Source organism: Rhinopithecus bieti, unplaced genomic scaffold (genome assembly GCF_001698545.2).
Source record: "Rhinopithecus bieti isolate Rb0 unplaced genomic scaffold, ASM169854v2 scaffold_19482, whole genome shotgun sequence".
Lineage (NCBI taxonomy): Eukaryota > Metazoa > Chordata > Mammalia > Primates > Cercopithecidae > Rhinopithecus > Rhinopithecus bieti.
In genome coordinates this window covers 595,715-613,758 of record NW_016809768.1, presented here as the reverse complement: position 1 = coordinate 613,758, position 18,044 = coordinate 595,715, and the positions used below count along the sequence as shown (strand labels likewise).

Sequence of the window (18,044 nt, the reverse complement as noted above, 5' to 3'; positions counted from 1 at the left end):
AACAGACAATGAATTAGCTAATGTGTTCAGTGTAGATAATCATCCAATGTTTTAAAGCTCTTTGGTGTATTAAATGATCTGGTTTGACTGTCTTCACTGATCAAATTAATAGGATAATTATGTTTCTTTTTAAGCTACATTTCGGGCTGAAAATAACTGTTAGCAATATTTACCCAGATCTAGGCCACAATTTGCTAATTGAAGACTCTGCCATTTTAGGAGAGTGCGTAAACATCCATTGAAAAGAGTAATCTGTCCAGGTGTGGTGTCTCACGCATGTAATCTCAGCACTTTGGGAGGCTGAGGTGGGAGGATTGCTTGATCCCAGGAGATGGAGGTTGCAGTGAGCCAAGATGGTGCCACTGCACTCCAGCCCAGATGACAGAGCAAGACCTTGGCAACAGAGGGAGACCTTGTCTCTCTCTCTCTCTCTCTCTCTCTCTCACACACACACACACACACACACACACACACACACACACACAAAGAATAAAAAGAAAAGAGCTATCAGGGCCAAAAGTAGCTTAAGGAAGAGGAATCTCAGCACCAATAGGCTGAAAAGCCCGTGGCCTTGGCCTGGCTCGCTTACGAGCCCAGAGGCTTCAGAAGCAGTTTCCATGCCTCATTCACTCCCATTGCCTGACCGTCTGGGTGGGCATGGCCCAAAGTGACTGCACAAACTTCCCAGTCACCCATAATGAGACTTGAGACTGTAGGTGGGTGCTGTGCCTGGAGTGAGCTGGGCTGGCGACCCTGGAGGTGAATTGGTGGAAGAGGAATACACCTACAGGAGGACAGCCATGGACCATAGCCATGGCGGTGCCCTGAGGACATTGGTCTGGGGCTCAGGAGTTCCTTCCTTCCACTCTGTGCTATCCCTGGCCAGGGTGCAAGTGAAGGATAATTGTCAAAGCCTCAGCAGTTAATCACGTTGAAACATCCATTCTCATTCCTCACCTGCAGCCAAGGCCCAGGCAAACTTACCCTTCGGCCTCTGATGCCTTTGGGTCCTGGTGTTCCATTTAGCCCAGGCTCGCCTGGGTTACCCTGGGAAGAAAGCCGAGAAGTGGCACAGTAAGCTCTGGAACAGAAGATCTCACTGAGGGTCCGCGGGGCAAGACATCCAGGGGACGTGTGGGTCACACTTTTCCAGGGCAACCAAGTGGTTGAATCAAACCAAGTGGTTTGATTCACTTTTCCAGTGGGTTACTAGTATATTTGTGGTATTTGCAGATAGTCTTCATTTATTTAATCAGTAATGATACTATCATATAGGTTATAGCATTTCACAGCTTACAGAGTACTTAGATTGTGGTATATATTATTTAAATCTCATAAGCACCAGGACAAGTATGTATTGTGACCTCCACTTGACAGATGAGAGAGTGTTTTAGGGGAGGAAGGGTCTTTCTCAGGGTAGCCCAGTTAACTGAGTGGTTGACCCATACCTAATGCCAAGATATTCTGACTCTCAGTCTGTGGACATACCAGAGCTGAATCGTGATGCAGATTTAAACCAACCGGGGATTATTTACCTTTGGTCCTGGGTAGCCAGGGAATCCTCTTTCTCCCTATAAAAGATAAATATATTATTGAATACTCGGTTCTAATTTAAATTCATCTAAAATAAATTGACTTTGAAAGAAAGAAATGTCTGCAGAGTCATCAAAAGAAAACACTCAAATACAAAGACAACTTTTAAAGAAATAATTCTTTTAAAACACAACACATCAGAAGTTGTCCTTGGAGCCTCCTGGCAACAAGGACTCTTGGAGAATCCTCAGCAGATACATACTTTTTTGCCTCTGCGTCCTTCACTGCCAACTCCGTCTCTCCCGTCATCTCCCTAAGAGTGAAAAAGAGATGTGACTACAGGTCGCCATGCGTGGTGCGCCATAGCCACTGTCTCTGCACTACTGCTACTCTGAGAAGTGGATCTTGAGCTCCTGAAATGTTTCCAGACTACGGTACAGGAGTAGGCACACTTCCTGCTCCTGTCCTATCCTCCAAGAGTGAACAAGACCATTTCTGTAGGTGATAGGCTCAAAGGACTCCCGTAGCAAAATGGCGCTGGCAGACTAACATAGAAAGAACTGCTGGGAGCTTTGGGTAAAGATTCTGTTTGGATGTAGAATCAAACACTCGTCAACCCCGAGAATCTTAGAATTGACAGGAATCTTGATGGTGACGTTGATTCTATGCATCCATGAGTCTTTGATTCTACTTCAAAACAAGAACACTGAACTCCATCTCTCGGGCCCAGGTCATATTCCCCCTCCCCATATCCCTTCCCTTCCTTCCAAGTCATTACTCCTAGACCCCCTCCTTTCCAACACCTCCCCCCAGCATGCTCAGATCTGTTCCTGTTGCTCTCTCATGTGGAGCATTCAGAACTGGACTTCATTAATTATTTCAAAAGAATCAGAAGAACTTCTGTGAATTGTCCATTACTATCTCTAATATATGTAGGAACTTGCCACTTAGTTAATTTACAGTTTTCAACAGATATCAACAACTAGAGATCTGTTGACCCAAATTAATAGAAACAGAATCAGGAAGAGATTTCCTTCAATGGTTTGAATAGATTTTAAAGTCTGATTTTTTTCCCTGTGCTTCTGAGATGAAAAGTAATACAAACAGATTTGTTTTTAAACTTCAGTTAGTTGAAAAGAAAAAAATGCAAGAAAGAAAAATATTTTAAAGCTTGGGATTAAAACAGTCAGAGCAACCTGGTCCTTTCATATGGTGTTTAGGTGTCATGATTCCTTTTGCAAAAAGTCACAATGGACCGTAGATTTCTGTATTCTTTTGTAACGTAGAAATGTACATTACAAAATTATTGTTGGTGAATTGTTGGGGCGTTTTTAAATAGCATTTGAAAAATGAGTAACTGGGGTAATAATTTCTATTCCTAAGATGTCTCGTTCAAAAGAAATTGTTTCCATCTGGATTGAGATCTAATCAAATCCAATTCCATTTTAACCCAAATGACATTTACTTCTTTGCAGAAAAGCTTCATCTAGTTATGCTTGCAAAGCATTTGCGGGACCTCAGATGAAGGTGGTTTAAGCTTCATTAGCCTCTACATTCCCTTGTATCAGGAAAAACACAGGGGGAAAATATGTCTCTACCCACTGCCCACACCACCTCTCTAACCCTACCAATAAAATAAAACTTGCTAATTTGCCGTGGATAAGCAGCAAGGTTCACTATTTCCAGCCATATCCCCAATAACACAAGAAGCAAGGCTAATCTTTATTTGGAACCCTCTCCTGGCTTCCTGCACCTTCGAGCAAAGAGTCAGTGACAACCTGGCCCCGAGCGTGCTGTGACCTTACCGTCTCCCCACGAGGGCCCCGGTTTCCGATTCCTCCTTTTGGTCCTGGCTCTCCGGGCTCACCCTAGACATGAGAAACACGGCTGAGACCCTGTGGCCTAAGGCTGGCTTACACTGTGATGCCAAGCCCTGCTTTTACTCTAGGTAAGGGTGCTGCAACATGCTGACTTTACCTTTGAGATTTCAGTGAAATGATTTTCTAAATTGCAACATTCATGTGCAAACATCTGGAAAAGAACCCAGGAGGGTTTGTGTTTGTCCTTTTCACCAGTGTGGCATGGGGGGACAGGCTGATGAGAAGAGAGAGTAACAGCTGGGAGAAGAAGGCACAGAAGGCGGCGGACATTGAGCCCAGCATGAAACCCAGCAACACCCTCCAGGCAGAGACCATCGTGGATTCACAGGAACTCATTTCTTTCACAGAAAACATGTAGTCTTTCAGACTGGTCGTGACAAATCGTAATTTATCTCAAAGCTCATAGAAAGGAGGTTCTCAGGTAGCCTTCATATAGCGGACTTGCTGTTATCCAGAACAGTCAGGGTCGGGGCTCTTGGATGATCTAAATGTGATTAGCTGAGCCGCTGTGCGTACACTGCGTATGTTTAAAGACTGCTCATTCCATATTATGCTGAAACTGTGCCAAGCACTGCCCGGCTGCTCTGATGGCTCAGAGGGTGCTGCACTATCGGCACAAGCCAAGCAAGAGAGGAGCAGAAAAGCTGGCCACTGATGGAGGACTGTGGCCAGGAGAAAGCCAGCCCTCTGAGCAGGGATGGTTGGTGGCAGGGATGGTAGCGGGGATTATGGTGGGAATTGTTGGGGGACAATAATCCCACTGGCCAAGCCTCAATCAACAGGGGAGGCTGGAGTGGGAATCAGTAGTACTGAAGAGGAGGGACAGACAGACTGACAAAAGAGGGAGAGGGGGCATGTGTGCCTGGCTGGTCCCTGTCCTCAGGAAAGCTCTACCTTTCTCAAGACAAACCTTTCTTCCCAGGGGACCGGTTCTGCCTCGTTCTCCAGGAGCACCTGCGGCACCTCCGCTTCCCTGGAGCAGGAGGGGACGAATGTGTCAGTCAAGTGGTCAACCATCCAAGCAAAGTTGTCTCTGAAACCTGACTCTCCCCTGCATGGAGGTCATAGCCCGCCAGGGGCATGGGACCTGTCCCGCCTGCAAATCCCAAGCACTCAGCTCTGAGCACAGGGGTACAGACTCAAATATAAACATGCACAGAAATGGCATGCACAAATTTAAAACATGAGTATTACCTCTCAGTGCCAGTTTTCACAAATTAACGCATGTTGCAGTTATTAATATACATATTCTAGGTTCCTGACTGGACAGCAAGCTCCCAGATTTTACATGACTTTATCCTGCCTCCCTTTTCACACACTCACAATGAGCACCTGGTGCATACGGGTTTGTTAAAGCCTGTTAGGTGAATGAATAAACTGATAGAAGAAATTGACTCTTAAAATGTGGTACAGTCTACCTAGCCCAGAAATAACTTAAAATAGGTGGTGAAAAAGCACAAATCAATACATGTTTCTGGAGCTATTGGATAACTATTTGAATAGCTCTGCATCTATACCATCTTAAATTGTTAATGAACTACAAGGTAAGTAAATTTTTTAAAAAAAACCTCTAAAAATATGTATTTATCAGCTTTCAAGCTAGAGAAGGACTTGTAAGCAAGTTCCTGCCCTCTTCCACCGTAAAATATTTTTGTGCATTTATGTAGCAACATATTGAGCTTGTTATCAGTTTATTAGTCATTTTTTGGTAACAAATGATAGGATACCTCCCTCAATATCATCTCAGACATGAGGGAAACTCGAATATGTAGTTCCATGACACCTGATCCTAGCCCAGCAATGACAATGTGTCTCTGCTCATCATTGCTGATAGCTACAATGCATGATAACATCCGCAGTCACAGTAAGTTTAAGGACCATCTTCTGTGCTGAACTCAAGGGTGAACTTGAGGCATTCACTATACAAAATACATAAGCACAAGAGGCTATCGCCAGGGACCAAAGGTGAAATACCTTGCATAATCTAAGCATGTTGGGGGATTTAGATTTTCCATGATTCCATCTCAAGCACATCCCCTGATTTCCACCCAGGGGTCTACGCTTGGAGGGAGCAGAACTGAGACTTAGAGGCCCCTGGAGCACCAAAAAAGGAAACTCTTACTTTCTTGGGGTGAAGTATCCAGTCACTGCAAGGCCTGAGGTTAAATCTGGGGTTTGTGCTGCCAAAGAGAAGAGCTAAAGGGAGGTCTGTCTACAATAGCATCATCCGAAACACTCTCAGCCTGCCTGGCAACGTGCCCTCTGTTCAGCTAGAGAGGGGCCTGGTTTTGGGACAGGCTTACCCGAGGTCCAGAAATGCCTTGTTCTCCTATCAGCCCTGGAGGACCAGCAGGACCAGCTGGGCCCTGAGGAAGGAAAAGGCCAACGTGAGTGCTACTGAGGTGACTTTCCGTGAGAAGCCTCTGCATGGGCATCTGCCCGTCCCACAGGACCCGGAGCCTCACTTCTGCCAGCCAAAAAAGGCCACCCAAACCCACAATTCTCCTGTCTCAGCTGCAGTGGCAGCTGCCTCAATCCAGAACGTGAATAGGCAAGTGAGCTTAAATGTATACAAGCAACAAGCATTCAAAAAAAAAAAAAAAAAAAAAACATGTAGGAGAATCGTCACAGAAGCATCATTCACAATTGCCAGAAGGTGGAAACAACCTAAATGTCCATCAACCAATGAGTGGATAAACAAAGTGTGCTGCAGCCACACAACGGAGTCTCCTTCCACCATGAAAAGGAATGAAGCGCTTCTACATGCTGCAACGTGGATGAAGCTCAGTGTAGAACATGATGCTCCGTCAAGCCCCACACACAAAGCTGCCTAGCAAATGATTCCGTTTATACAAAATGTCCAGAGCAGGCAAATCCATAAAGAGAGAGAGATTAGTGTTTGCCAGGGACTCCGGGTGGAGGGCAATGGGGGGGGCGACTGCTATTAGGTACAGGTCTCCTTCGAGACTATGTTTTGAACCTAGACAGAGGCGATGTTTGCACGGCATCGTGGAAGTACTAAATGCCACTGGATTGTTCACTTTAAAATGGTTAACTTTCCGTGATATAAATGCCACCTCATCATTTTTACAAAGAACTTACCAGGGTATTTGTGAAAATATCAAAGGACATGCAGTCACACAAGGAAGCACTCACCTGTGCACCTCTGGTCCCCTGCTCTCCCTCAAAGCCCGGCTGGCCAGGACCGCCCTTGTTGCCCTTTGAAATAAGAGAAGATGCAGGGAGGAGTCAGGAAGGTTCCTGTCAACATCAGCTCTTTGCTCTACAGTCATTTCTGGGCCAGGGACTTGGAAAGCAACCAGGGAAAATTCAGTTCTTCCAGAGGTAACAGATGATGAAAGTGGTAACCCCAGGACGGGACGCTGAACACAGGAGTCAGCTGTCTCCCTGAGCTTCTGCAATTGTTCCTCACTCTTGCCTCACCTCTCCTCGGACAGCTTTGTGAAACAAGGATCGTTTAGACCTAAAGCAGAGGACCGAGACACCGGGAAGTTGCATGTTGCCGATGGCCAGATAAGGTGGGCACGTTCTGGAAGAGGTGCCCACCCGAGACACTACTGCCTCAATCATGTTTCCTACACTTGGACCCCAAGTTCCCACTGGGCACCATTTTCTCTAGACTCTGCAGAGGAGGCTAAGTTTAAGGAGATGGCTGGAAGAGGCTCAGGAGCCATGACAGCCCAAGGAGAAAGAAAAATAAATCTCAGAACCCCCAAATCACTAAGCCAAAGGGAAGAGTCAAGCTGGGAACTGCATCAGACAGAGCTGCCTCCAATTCTGTTCTAAATAAGATAGCTACAAAGAATTTTTTTTTTTTTTTTTTTTTGGAGACGGAGTTTCACTCTTGTTGCCCAGTCTGGAGTGCAATGGCGTGATCTCGGCTCACTTCAACGTCCGCCTCCCGGGTTCAAGCAATTCTCTTGCCTCAGGCTCCTGAGTAGCTGGGATTACAGGCATGCACCACCACGCCTGGCTATTTTGTATTTTTAGTAGAGATGGGGTTTCTCCATGTTGGTCAGGCTAGTCTCGAACTCCCAACCTCAGGTGATCTGCCTGCCTCAGTCTCCCAAAGTGCTGGGATTACAGGCGTCAGCCACCGTGCCCAGTCAGATTTTTCTTTTCTTTTTTTTTTTTTAAGATGCATGCCTTCCTCACATTCTGCCTGCAGGAAAATTCCTTGTGGACAAAGGACAGACAGAACTGAAAGTCTCCTGCTGACAGGAGACAAAGGCATATCCAATTGCTTCCTTAGCCCTATTTTTCACTAAGCCTAACTAAGGCATAGGTGACTGTTCTTGTAAACTGTGCATTCAGCAAAAGGCTAATCAGAGACTCAAAAGAATGCAACCTTTTGTCTCTTATCTACCTATGACCTGGAAGCCCCCTCCCATGCCTCGAGTTGTCCCACCTTTCTGGACCAAACCAGTGTACATCTCCCACATACTGATTGATGTCTCATGTCTCCCTAAAATGTATAAAACCAAGCTGTGCCCCAAACACTTGGAGCAGGTGTCATCAGGACCTCCTGAGACTGTGTCACGGGCATGTCCTTAACTTTGGCAAAACAAACTTTCTAAATTGATTGGAATCTGTCTCCGAAGCTTTGCGTTCACAGGAGAGAGTATTTTTCACTCCTGGACTGGGCGGCATCTGGGCTGTTTGAAGAGAGTCTCCTGAGGGCACTCCATGAGGCTCACCTTAGCTCCGGGGGGTCCCCTTCGGCCAAAGCCACCCTGTGGAAGAAAAAGTCCCACAAACCGTGAGGGGAGCATGGGCTGCTGGGCATGGGGCCTAGAGCTCTTTCAGACTTCACCCTCTTATTCTGCGGTTACTCAGGGGAATCTTCCCAAGCACCCACATTGTGCCAAGAAGCAGAAATCACGCCTCATCAGCCCTGGGGAAACTCGCACACACAGACACCCTTCCTCCACCCTCATCCGGGTGAAGTTTTGCTTCCTTACTACTCCTGTTAATCACTCAATGGAAGTTTTGAGAATTACTGCAGACCTGCCAAGCGAAATAATGACTCCTTTTGGCTGCAAGATCCCAGACAGTTTCCAATGAGGAATGTGAAAAGGGAATGTCAACCTGTCTATTTTTCTTCCATCTTCCCAACTGTAGTGAGAAGTCATGAAATACGTTAATTATAATGGAAGGGAGTCCCAAGTTCTCCAGGTGATCCTGGCCAAACACAACACACACTCGGTTAAGTAAAGTATCTGAAGTGCACACATGTGCACCTAAACGTCTCGTGTACTTAGGGAGGGCTCATGACTTGGCAACATCTTCCTGGATGCTCCAGAGGTGACCTTTAGTTCAAACATGTGGGCTTACTTCACAAGTAATCCATTAATTTCCACCTCAAAATTGTTTCCTCGGCAGTGGAAAGGTTCGGGGTGGGACTCTATGAATGTCCTGGGCGGTCTTTGCAAAGTTAAGGTTGGTGTTGCAGAGGCTGTGACCCACTAGCTCTGTTGTGAGGCTCAGCCATCTGCTTCATCAACCTAGGAACCTCACTCTCCGCTTCCAATTGACCAGCAAACTGCGGTGACCAGTTTGCCATTGTTCGCTGTAGTGCCACCTGCTTCAGTGGAAGATCTTGGCCACCTTCCATGGAGAATTTCAGAGAAGGGGACACTCTTCTCCTCTACAAAGCAACAATCTGGACTGGCCCCTCCCAAAAGAGACATGCTAGAGTTCCACGAGAGTCCACCAGTACTCAATGATACATCGCTCAGGCCAGAGGCCGCCGGCGGAGACTCTAAAAAGCGGATGTGGGCACGCCAAAGCCCAGCGGGAGGACACATTGCAACTTGGCCTGAGCCTGGCACTGTAGTCCTACGGGAAGGAATAGCAAGTCATTAGGCCACAAAAAGAAGAACTGAGTCTGCAAGAGCCCGTGACTGAAACCGAGTTCAAATCCAGTTTCTACCTTGTGTGGAGAATTGAGATTAATTGCATGAACTACTCAATTTTAAGTCATTTCATGAGAACAAGGTTTGGCTCTGCTCACACGCTGAGTTGTAATAGCCCATTGTAACATTTGATGAGTATCTCTTCTTTTCCATTATATAGCTTCTTTTCATTGTGTAGCATGATTCAAAACAATGCTCACTTCCGAGCAGTTGATCCAGGTCTTTACCATTTATTAAAAATAAATAAATAAATAAATAGTGCTCAAACTTTTTTAAATGATATTTTCAACAGTTGATCCAGGTCTTTACCATTTATTAAAATAAATAAATAAATAAATAAATAAATAAATAGTGCTCAAACTTTTTTAAATGATATTTTCAAAATTTCTATTTTCTTCTGAATTTTCAAAGCAAAATGATGCCCGTAGTCCTTCATTTGATTTTGGTGAGTCTCTCCTTTTGAAAGCCCCTCACCCCAGCGTACTCTACTGGCCCAAGTGCTGGGGTTGAACATGCCACTGCCCCTCAGGGCGTGGCTGAGGGCCCAATTCCCAACACCTAGCCCCAGCCTGCAGCCTTTGTGCTCTGTTCATTTCTGAGCAGAGACCTCTCCTAGGCACCCACCAGCATCCTGAATTTCTTCTGAGGGTTTACCAACTTCTACAGCACTGCCTCCCTGAGCAGGGGTCTTACCTCCCAGCTACAAGGAAGACCCTGGAAGCTTTTGGATGACTTCAGAAAGATCATTCACATCACTTTGACTTTAGCATTTCTTCAACAAGACTGAGGATTAGACAAACAAGGAACTATTCTGCTACAGATATTTCTGAAATGTCTTGAAATTGCAAGATGCAATACACCAGAAAAGAAATAAATCTAGCTTTGTTATTTCACTTAAAAAACCCACAGATAATTACAAAAACAACAGATCTACAACCCCCTCAGCCTTCTTGCCCTTTATTCCCTCCCTCCCCCAGTATTAGGATTTCCATTTGGGTTTCTTAAATATTTAGTTGGATCAAACCTGGCCCGATATTTGAAAGTAGCAAAGATATTATTTTTAAAAGCATCTTTCAGTATGTTTTTGGGGAGAGCAAGAATTGGGGAGAGAGAAGAGATGAGGCACCAAGGAAATTATAAGAATGAAAACAGATTAGAGTAACAACCGTTTCAGAAATTCTGTCACATTCACTCAGTCAAGAGCTGCGGAGTAACCATGCACCACATAATGTTGGGCAGATCTTAGGGCACTGAGGATTGCTGCAGAGCTCCCCAAAGGTCTAATGGCACTCACATTCTTCCCAGTTTCTCCAGGTCCTCCAGGTACTCCGTCTCTCCCTGGGACACCCTGGTGGGGGGAAAATTAGCATGAGATTCTCATCTGCAGAGAAGAATGTCTAGCTCTGAAATGTTGCACAAGACATTGCAGGGAAAGGGGTCGATTCACAGAGGAAGAGCCCGTCTGCAGGACAGTTGCACACTTTGCCAGATGCATTGAACTTCAGTACACTCCCACCTCTACAAGCCTTTGGCTTAACAAGCACCTTCCGTAAATATCTAAGAGGCACAGATTCTGCTGAGAAGCCCCACTTAGCAAGGGTCACTCAGGTTCCCCACGCAGACTTCCTTCATGGGGACTCTGCTCCTAATCTTAGGCTACTCTGCAGTGTTAAAGGCCACGTCTTTGGCCTCTGTGGCTTCCGATGAGCCGAGGACCATGTCCTTTCTCTAGCCCTCAGTACAGGGAGAGTCTAGGAATGTGCAGCGCCCTACCATGGGGCCGAGGTCGCCGATTTCTCCTTTGGGTCCTCTCTGCTGGCTGTCTTGTCCTGGGTTACCCTGAAAGCGACATGGGAAAGTGAAATGAGCCACATATGGAAGGAAAGGAGCTGCCACTGGACTGAATGGTCAGGGAAATATTAGCAAAGACCTGCATGCAAGGCTCCGAGGGACAAGCCCGTCGACCACAGCCCATCCAGGCAACATCCATGCAGCTCTTACAGAATCCAATCACGGGATCAGCAAAGCACTCTTAGCCCCAAACAGTGGCAATGGTTCTTCCCCAGGGAGGACGACGCCCCAGGCTCACTCTTGCTTATCCTTAACCACAGAGGCAGGATGGACTGGAGGAGGAGGCTAGCATGTACCGCTCATTTGCTTAACGGTTTTACAGAGCCACAAAATGAGAAAAGCTGCAAACTCGTCTCTTTTCCAAAAGCAAATTTAAAGTGCCCTGATACCACACTTTTGGAAATTTCTCAGATATTTGTATAACAGGACTTGCAAATGATTATCTGGTTAGCAACAGAACCAATACATCTCCCCAAACCCCAAAATTGCAAGAAAAAGACAAAGCACATATTTTATCAACATGTTTTAAAGCAATTTCAAAAGTAGAATTCTTCCTTTCATCCCACATTCCCAACAACCCTCTTCCCCAAGCTCAGGTCTGAAATCGTCAATGAAGAATCTTCTTTACCGGGTCCCCTCGAATCCCAACGTCTCCTCTTTCTCCTTTCGCTCCTCGAGGTCCTTTATCACCCTAAAGAAAAAGCACAAGTGAATGCTAAAAACTAGATGTTTCCATTTTTATCTCACCCTAAAATTCACATTCTTCAATTCATAAATCTTAACTAGAACAATATTTACAATTTATTCATTCACCATGAAGGCAAGTTCACTTCCACATATTTTTTATTCGTTTAGTAAATCCATGAATATTTATTGGGGAGCCACTTTGTGCCAGGCACTGGGGATTTATTTACAACAAAACAAACTCAGTCCCTGCCCTATGGGATGTGATCTCCAAATGAGAAAATGTACTGTAATGTGTCAGAGCTGAGAGGGGATGTCACGGGTGCACCCACAGGGGAAGTCAGGGAAGGCTGCCTGGAGGAAGCAGGATTGACATATATGAGGAAAGGAAATAACTATTCCCTAAATGAAATGTTGATATTCTTTCCATAACAGCAGCACTGTGGAAATACACCTACCCTTCTTCCAGGATTTCCTTTCTCTCCAGAAGAACCAGGCAATCCTTTGTCTCCCTGCCAAAGACAAGGATTAAAGGTCACACCTGCTGCAATTTCTATCACAGACTGAGTTGTTAGTTTCTGGAATCTTCAGAACCAAAAGCAGTTTGGACTTAGCGTAAAATCACTTACATCTTCACCGTCTAGACCATCCAGTCCAATTTCTCCTATTTCGCCCTAAGAGGGAATAAGGCAGACAGGTAAGTAGAGAAAGCTATTCTGGCAAAGGAAGAAAAGAAAAATGCTGGGAGAGTTTTCCATTTATAAAACAAAACCAAGCTTGCATACCTTCTCTCCTGGGAATCCCCGAGAGCCCTGGAAGGCAAGAGGACAGGGGAAGCATTAGCTCTTCCTACAGGGCTGGTCCCTTGGGCAGAAGAGGCCGAGGGCTGTTCCCCCGCTCCACCCCATTTGAACGCTGCAGTGTCTGAAAATTTAATATTAGAGTCCCACCCCTTTGGATTGCTCTCTCACCACCACGTGCGGTGTTTTAAAGCTGAAACTCGAACTGAATGCTTGGGTGGTCTTGGCTCCCTGGGTAGGGGGGCGGGGGGCGGGGGCCCAAAACCCAGGGCAAGGAGCTGACTTTGTAACTTTGCTGCCCTTCCCTTCAGCACCTGCCTTCAAACTTTAGCAAACAGAGAAGCAAGTTCACCAGCCTTCAACCCCCGTGCTGTCCTCTCAGTCCACTCCCTTCCCCGGCCGCTCCCACAGTCCAGGGCCGGGCCCGTGGGCACCAGCCTTCCCTCCACCCTGGCCCATGTTCTTTCCTGGTGAGCATTTCCTGGCTCCTTCATGATTCCATAGGAAACTATTTCTCCACTCTCAGGTTCCCCACCAGCGGCAGCCCCTACTCCTGAACCCACCCCGCTCAGAACTGCCTTCCGATGAGAGGTCACGGGCTGCTGAATGCTGAGGTCAAGAAACCTGGGCCCGTGGCCTCCCTCTCTGGCAGCATCTGGAGAAACTGCAAGTCACCTGACCCCTCCCCACGCGAACAGGCCCATCACCCACGCCTCACCTTTATTCCTCTCTGGCCCGGGCAGCCCTGGAAACCTTGAGTGCCGTTCACACCAGGTGGACCTCGCTCACCCTATTGTGAGAGACAAAGGCATTTTGCAAGCTGGAGCCCTTCATCACCCTGTCTCCGCCGGGCTTGCAGCAGTGAAGGTACTGTGAACAGCATGCAGCAGAAAGCAGATTGCACCATGGGGAACGTCAATCGAGGCTATGTGAGCCAGGGAGCCTCTTGGGCTCCTGAATGAGGCCTGGCCTGGAACCTGCAGTTCGCTGATGGAAATGAGATCTGGGAGGGTAGCAGTGCAGACAGCACTGCTCTGCAGGCTGAGAGTGGGTGGCCCCCAGCACCGTGTCTCTGTGGGTGCTCAATCCTGGGAAGACCTACTGGCCTGACAGCTTCTCCAAGTGATGCTTGATTCCCTGTTCTCTAGCCAAGCCCTGCCGGCTGGGCCCTGGTGACTGCACTGTTGCTCGTGGGCCCCTCTGTCCCCTATCCCAGGGCTGGACCTTGATCTAGTATCCCAAAGCTCCCCAGACAGGCGTCTATCCTGGGCATTGCTCCCATGGACCCTGCTACTGGGGTCTGTCCATCCTCAAGACCCTCGGACACTGATGATCTGATCCAGCAACATTCCCTCTGGGGACTGCCCTTAACAGGGTAACTCCTACAGCCCTGGTGAGGTTTCCTACTATGCCCTCACCCCTCAGCTCACTCCCATCTCTACTTGCATGTCTTAATCTAGTAGATACTGGGTGTGCAAATTCGGTGTCCCTCTGGCTCAGAAACCAATCAATCCCTCCCTCTGAAATAGAGTAAGAACAAATCCCACCCTTCATGCCCACATTTGTCATACTTCAATTATTGTACTTAGACATCTGGGCAAAGTTGTTAAGAAAATTAGAAATTAATTTTTCTCCCAAAGGGAAAGCCATCAGCAACTGAACAAATGCTGAAATCCACAATGCAATCCCAATGGGTAAGGATCAAGGAGGGGGTGAAATTTTAGGGACGAAAACAACTTTTACTTACGGGTCCGCCCTCATCACCAGGATAGCCTCGGTAGCCGTCTTCTCCAGGAATACCCTGAAACAAAGTAAATCAGGTCCTTTGTTAAATCCCGTGGTCTTCTTTGTTCTAGAGTAAGGATCCCTGGATCCTTCATTTGGCAGAGCAGCACTAAAACTCAGCATGGCTTTCCCTGTTACTGCTTTTCCCCTCACTACACCATGTCATGATTCTCTCTGTCAGGATCTCTAAGGCTCCTGCTCTGCCAAGAAAGCCTGTTAGTTCCTACTGACTCAGAGCAAATGCTACAAGTTCCGGCTGCCATTCCCAGCCAGGCTGCTGTCAGGGATGCCAGCTCACTTTAACATTATTTTATGAAATGAAGGACCAAGATGTTAAAGCACAGATCCCCTTATCCCGTGCAAAAGGAGGGTTCCGCCTGAACCAAATTCACTGGGACAGGCCCCAGCAGAGCAGCACACGGGTCTGCCCCTCAGAGCTCCTCCTTCTAACATAAGAAATGGTCTCTCGTCTCCTCCTTCATCTCCACATTCTCCTGTTAGAGAAATTACCCCACCAAAGTAATGTCAGACTTCTGATAGCTCATCGCAGGGGTGGGCAAGGGTAAAGCCACCGTACCTTTGGCCCGATGCTGCCGATGGGCCCGCGGTCTCCCCTCTGCCCAGAGCACTTGCAGGGAACCCCACAGCAAGCTTTCTCGGCAATGTTGTCCTACCAAAAGGAAGAGAAACCAAATGTTCAGATCTCAAGAAACGCCCAGCAGAAAATCATAAATATGCTTTAAGGGTCAAAATCGGATGCATGGGGGTTTCACAGTGCAAGGTGAAGTCCCTCCAGGTGACATTTGTTGGATGGCTGACCAGCAAAGTCAGGAGGGCCCAGCTCCTGGCAGTCAGGGTGTGGGTGGGAAGTCACCAATGGGAAAGTAAAGAACAACCAAAGTAAGATAGATCTTATGCACAATGTCACCTCAGGCTGGACCTTATTTCTAGAAGTTTCCATTGTCACATCTTAACTATAGCTTACATATGTTCCAGTTCCAAAGTGCAAAGCCAAGCAAATGGCAGATGGCCAAGACCGAAGGGGGTTCCAGAACAGAAATCCATGACCACCCTTCCTTGGAACCAGGATGAGAGTCACGGGATATGGTACCAGCCCAGAAAGAGGCTTCCAGAGCAGCCCTGGTGGGAGCAGGCACAAGTGGTCCTGGCCTCAGAGCCACAAGCTTCTCAACTCCGGGTCACACAGACACACTCTACATTCTCATCCCAACCGGCCCCTGACCTAATGTGGGAAAGAGCGTGCCCAAATACATTTCCATCCGATAACTAATGGTGGGCACATGCACTTTCTTCCAATGAGGTTCCAAGAGCTTTCCCTTTCTCCCATGTCCCAGATTTGTGAGCTAACTCAACCTACCTCCACCAGTAAAAAAAAATCCTGATTCTAGCCCTGCAAAGAAGTAGGGAAGAAAGGAAGGAGCAGGGTCCATTCATCCCATTCTCATAGCCACAGTCCACTGTTGCTACCACCAAAGAACCTCTGAGTTAGGCCGGGTGTGGTGGCTCACGCCTGTAATCCCAGCATTTTGGGAGGCCGAGGCGGGCAGATCACGAGGTCAGGAGATTGAGACCATCCTGGCTAACACAGTGAAACCCCGTCTCTACTAAAATACAAAATTTAGCCGGGCATCGTGGTGGGCGCCTATAGTCCCAGCTACTCAGGAGGCTGAGGCAGGAGAATGGCATGAACCCGGGAGGCGGAGCTTGCAGTGAGCCGAGATCGCGCCACTGCACTCCAGCCTGGGCGACTGAGCGAGACTCCATCTCAAAAAAAAAAAAAAGAACCTCTGAGTTCGCAGCTCAGTCCCTCATCTCCCCGGTCTAAACCCAGGAGGTCACACCTCCAGCTGAGCGAGGCTGGCCCTGGGCAGGATTAGAAGCCCCAGAGGGAGCTTCATTGACACAGAGGGAAACTAGAGAGGACAATTAAAGCACTTCTCCACCCAGAAACAGCCTTTCTTTTCCTGCATGTTCTTGTGTTTATCATGCAAGATTTCAGATGTTCTTGACACAGTTTCCTGTTTGAGGATGGCCATCTCGATGGTCTGCATCCCAGCAATGGTGTTCAAAGCGGCCATTGCTAAGGGAGCAGAGAAAATGCTAAGGCTACAACCTCAGCGCGCCTAGGACCCCCTTCCAGCTCGCTGGATTTCCAGCGATTTGCTATCTCCATTTCCAGATTCACACATGTTATGGCAACAAGGCAGTTCCCAAGTGAATTAAATAAATTTAGTTATCCACCAAGGCACCCCTCCCCCATTCGCCTGGTAATAATTAACTTCATTCTCTTGAAATGCCAAAAGGTGTGGTATCTAAACTGGTTTGTGTATAAAGACATAAAAAACTCACAAGTTGCTCCGCTAGTTCATAATCCAAGTCCAGCAAGTTAAGCCTCAGGGGCCTGTCATACATGAACCCTCGCCCAAACTCCAGATGCATTAGCCGCTCCAAGTTGGCCACTCGTTCAAGGCCCACCAGGATCAAAGCGCGGACACCTGCAAAGAAAGACACATTTAATACGGCTCACCTAGTCTGGTGGGAACTGCATTGTCCTTTTCCTGACTACATTTTAAAGAAAACTTCAGTGTAAAATTTAGCTTTTAACTTGAATATATTTAATCAAGTTAATTGGCTACTCTGAATAGTTGAAATACTGAAACTTTGGATTCTGCTGAATAATTGCTTCCAGTATGTCAAGAACTAAACCTATTACCAAAACTATAGGAAGTGGCATCCATGAAGTATATTCATGCATGAGTTCTCTGTAATACGAGTATGCTGTGGGAAGAACTGAAATACTAACACCTCCAAAATCAGGTAATAGCAGCCTCATCTCCACTGCTTGGGAAAAGTAAGCTAATAAATAGAACGTTCTTGGGATAAACTGCGCCTCTGTAATGGCATCCACTTTCTGATAGTCAGTGCTACCAAATACCAAAGCAAGGGAACAGTCAAATATCACATCTGATAACAGGCGTGGCTGCTTTCCGGTCACCTTATGTTTGGTACATCATTGCTTACATTATTTTCTTTGTATTATTTAGGTGTATTGTTATTAAATGTTGAACTGTGATAACTGCAAACCAAAAATAGAGCAATGTATTTTTGTTAGTAATTAATTCCTAGTTTATATGATGAAGATAAATGAATTAATATTTCAAGATCATTTGCAAACACATCATGCTTTCTGAACATTCTACTACCTGAACAGCCACAACACAGCAGTAAAGTTGTCTAAGTACAGAAGGAATTTTTGTTAGCTCCATCCCACAGCTCCAAGCAGGTGATGAAGGGCCATGATGCTGGGAAGAAGAGTCTCCCAAGACACGCTGCTCCCTCAGGGCACTGCCTTAGCAGAGAGGTTCTCTCCAGCAGAGCAGCACACCTTGCCTCACAAGGGTTTACTTCTCATGATTAAAAGCCTTGGCACCTACCTTCTTGGCGGAGGTCCTCAGATGCTCTGTGTAAATCAGCCAGATCTCCATCTGCTCCATCAGTAAAATGAATGACCACCTGAAGATAAGAGAGCTGTCAAACCCCATGCAGACGAAAAA

General features: G+C 46.8%; 1 protein-coding gene across 6 annotated transcripts in view; it reads right to left on the bottom strand.

Annotated features, from left to right (window-relative positions):
- COL6A3 (collagen type VI alpha 3 chain) overlaps nucleotides 1-18,044 on the bottom strand; it is a 91,377-nt gene that overhangs the window by 22,325 nt on the left and 51,008 nt on the right. For all 6 annotated transcript variants that reach the window (XM_017890346.1, XM_017890348.1, XM_017890349.1 and 3 more), the window contains 19 exons: nucleotides 17,925-18,003; nucleotides 16,840-16,985; nucleotides 15,047-15,139; nucleotides 14,432-14,485; nucleotides 13,403-13,474; nucleotides 12,670-12,696; nucleotides 12,514-12,558; nucleotides 12,343-12,396; nucleotides 11,829-11,891; nucleotides 11,123-11,188; nucleotides 10,644-10,697; nucleotides 8,132-8,167; nucleotides 6,570-6,632; nucleotides 5,717-5,779; nucleotides 4,324-4,386; nucleotides 3,339-3,401; nucleotides 1,796-1,846; nucleotides 1,536-1,571; nucleotides 985-1,047 (listed from right to left, as the gene is read on the bottom strand). In XM_017890346.1, coding sequence (XP_017745835.1) covers nucleotides 985-1,047; nucleotides 1,536-1,571; nucleotides 1,796-1,846; nucleotides 3,339-3,401; nucleotides 4,324-4,386; nucleotides 5,717-5,779; nucleotides 6,570-6,632; nucleotides 8,132-8,167; nucleotides 10,644-10,697; nucleotides 11,123-11,188; nucleotides 11,829-11,891; nucleotides 12,343-12,396; nucleotides 12,514-12,558; nucleotides 12,670-12,696; nucleotides 13,403-13,474; nucleotides 14,432-14,485; nucleotides 15,047-15,139; nucleotides 16,840-16,985; nucleotides 17,925-18,003 — 1,191 coding nt within the window. The remainder of the gene's footprint in view (nucleotides 1-984; nucleotides 1,048-1,535; nucleotides 1,572-1,795; nucleotides 1,847-3,338; nucleotides 3,402-4,323; nucleotides 4,387-5,716; nucleotides 5,780-6,569; nucleotides 6,633-8,131; nucleotides 8,168-10,643; nucleotides 10,698-11,122; nucleotides 11,189-11,828; nucleotides 11,892-12,342; nucleotides 12,397-12,513; nucleotides 12,559-12,669; nucleotides 12,697-13,402; nucleotides 13,475-14,431; nucleotides 14,486-15,046; nucleotides 15,140-16,839; nucleotides 16,986-17,924; nucleotides 18,004-18,044) is intronic.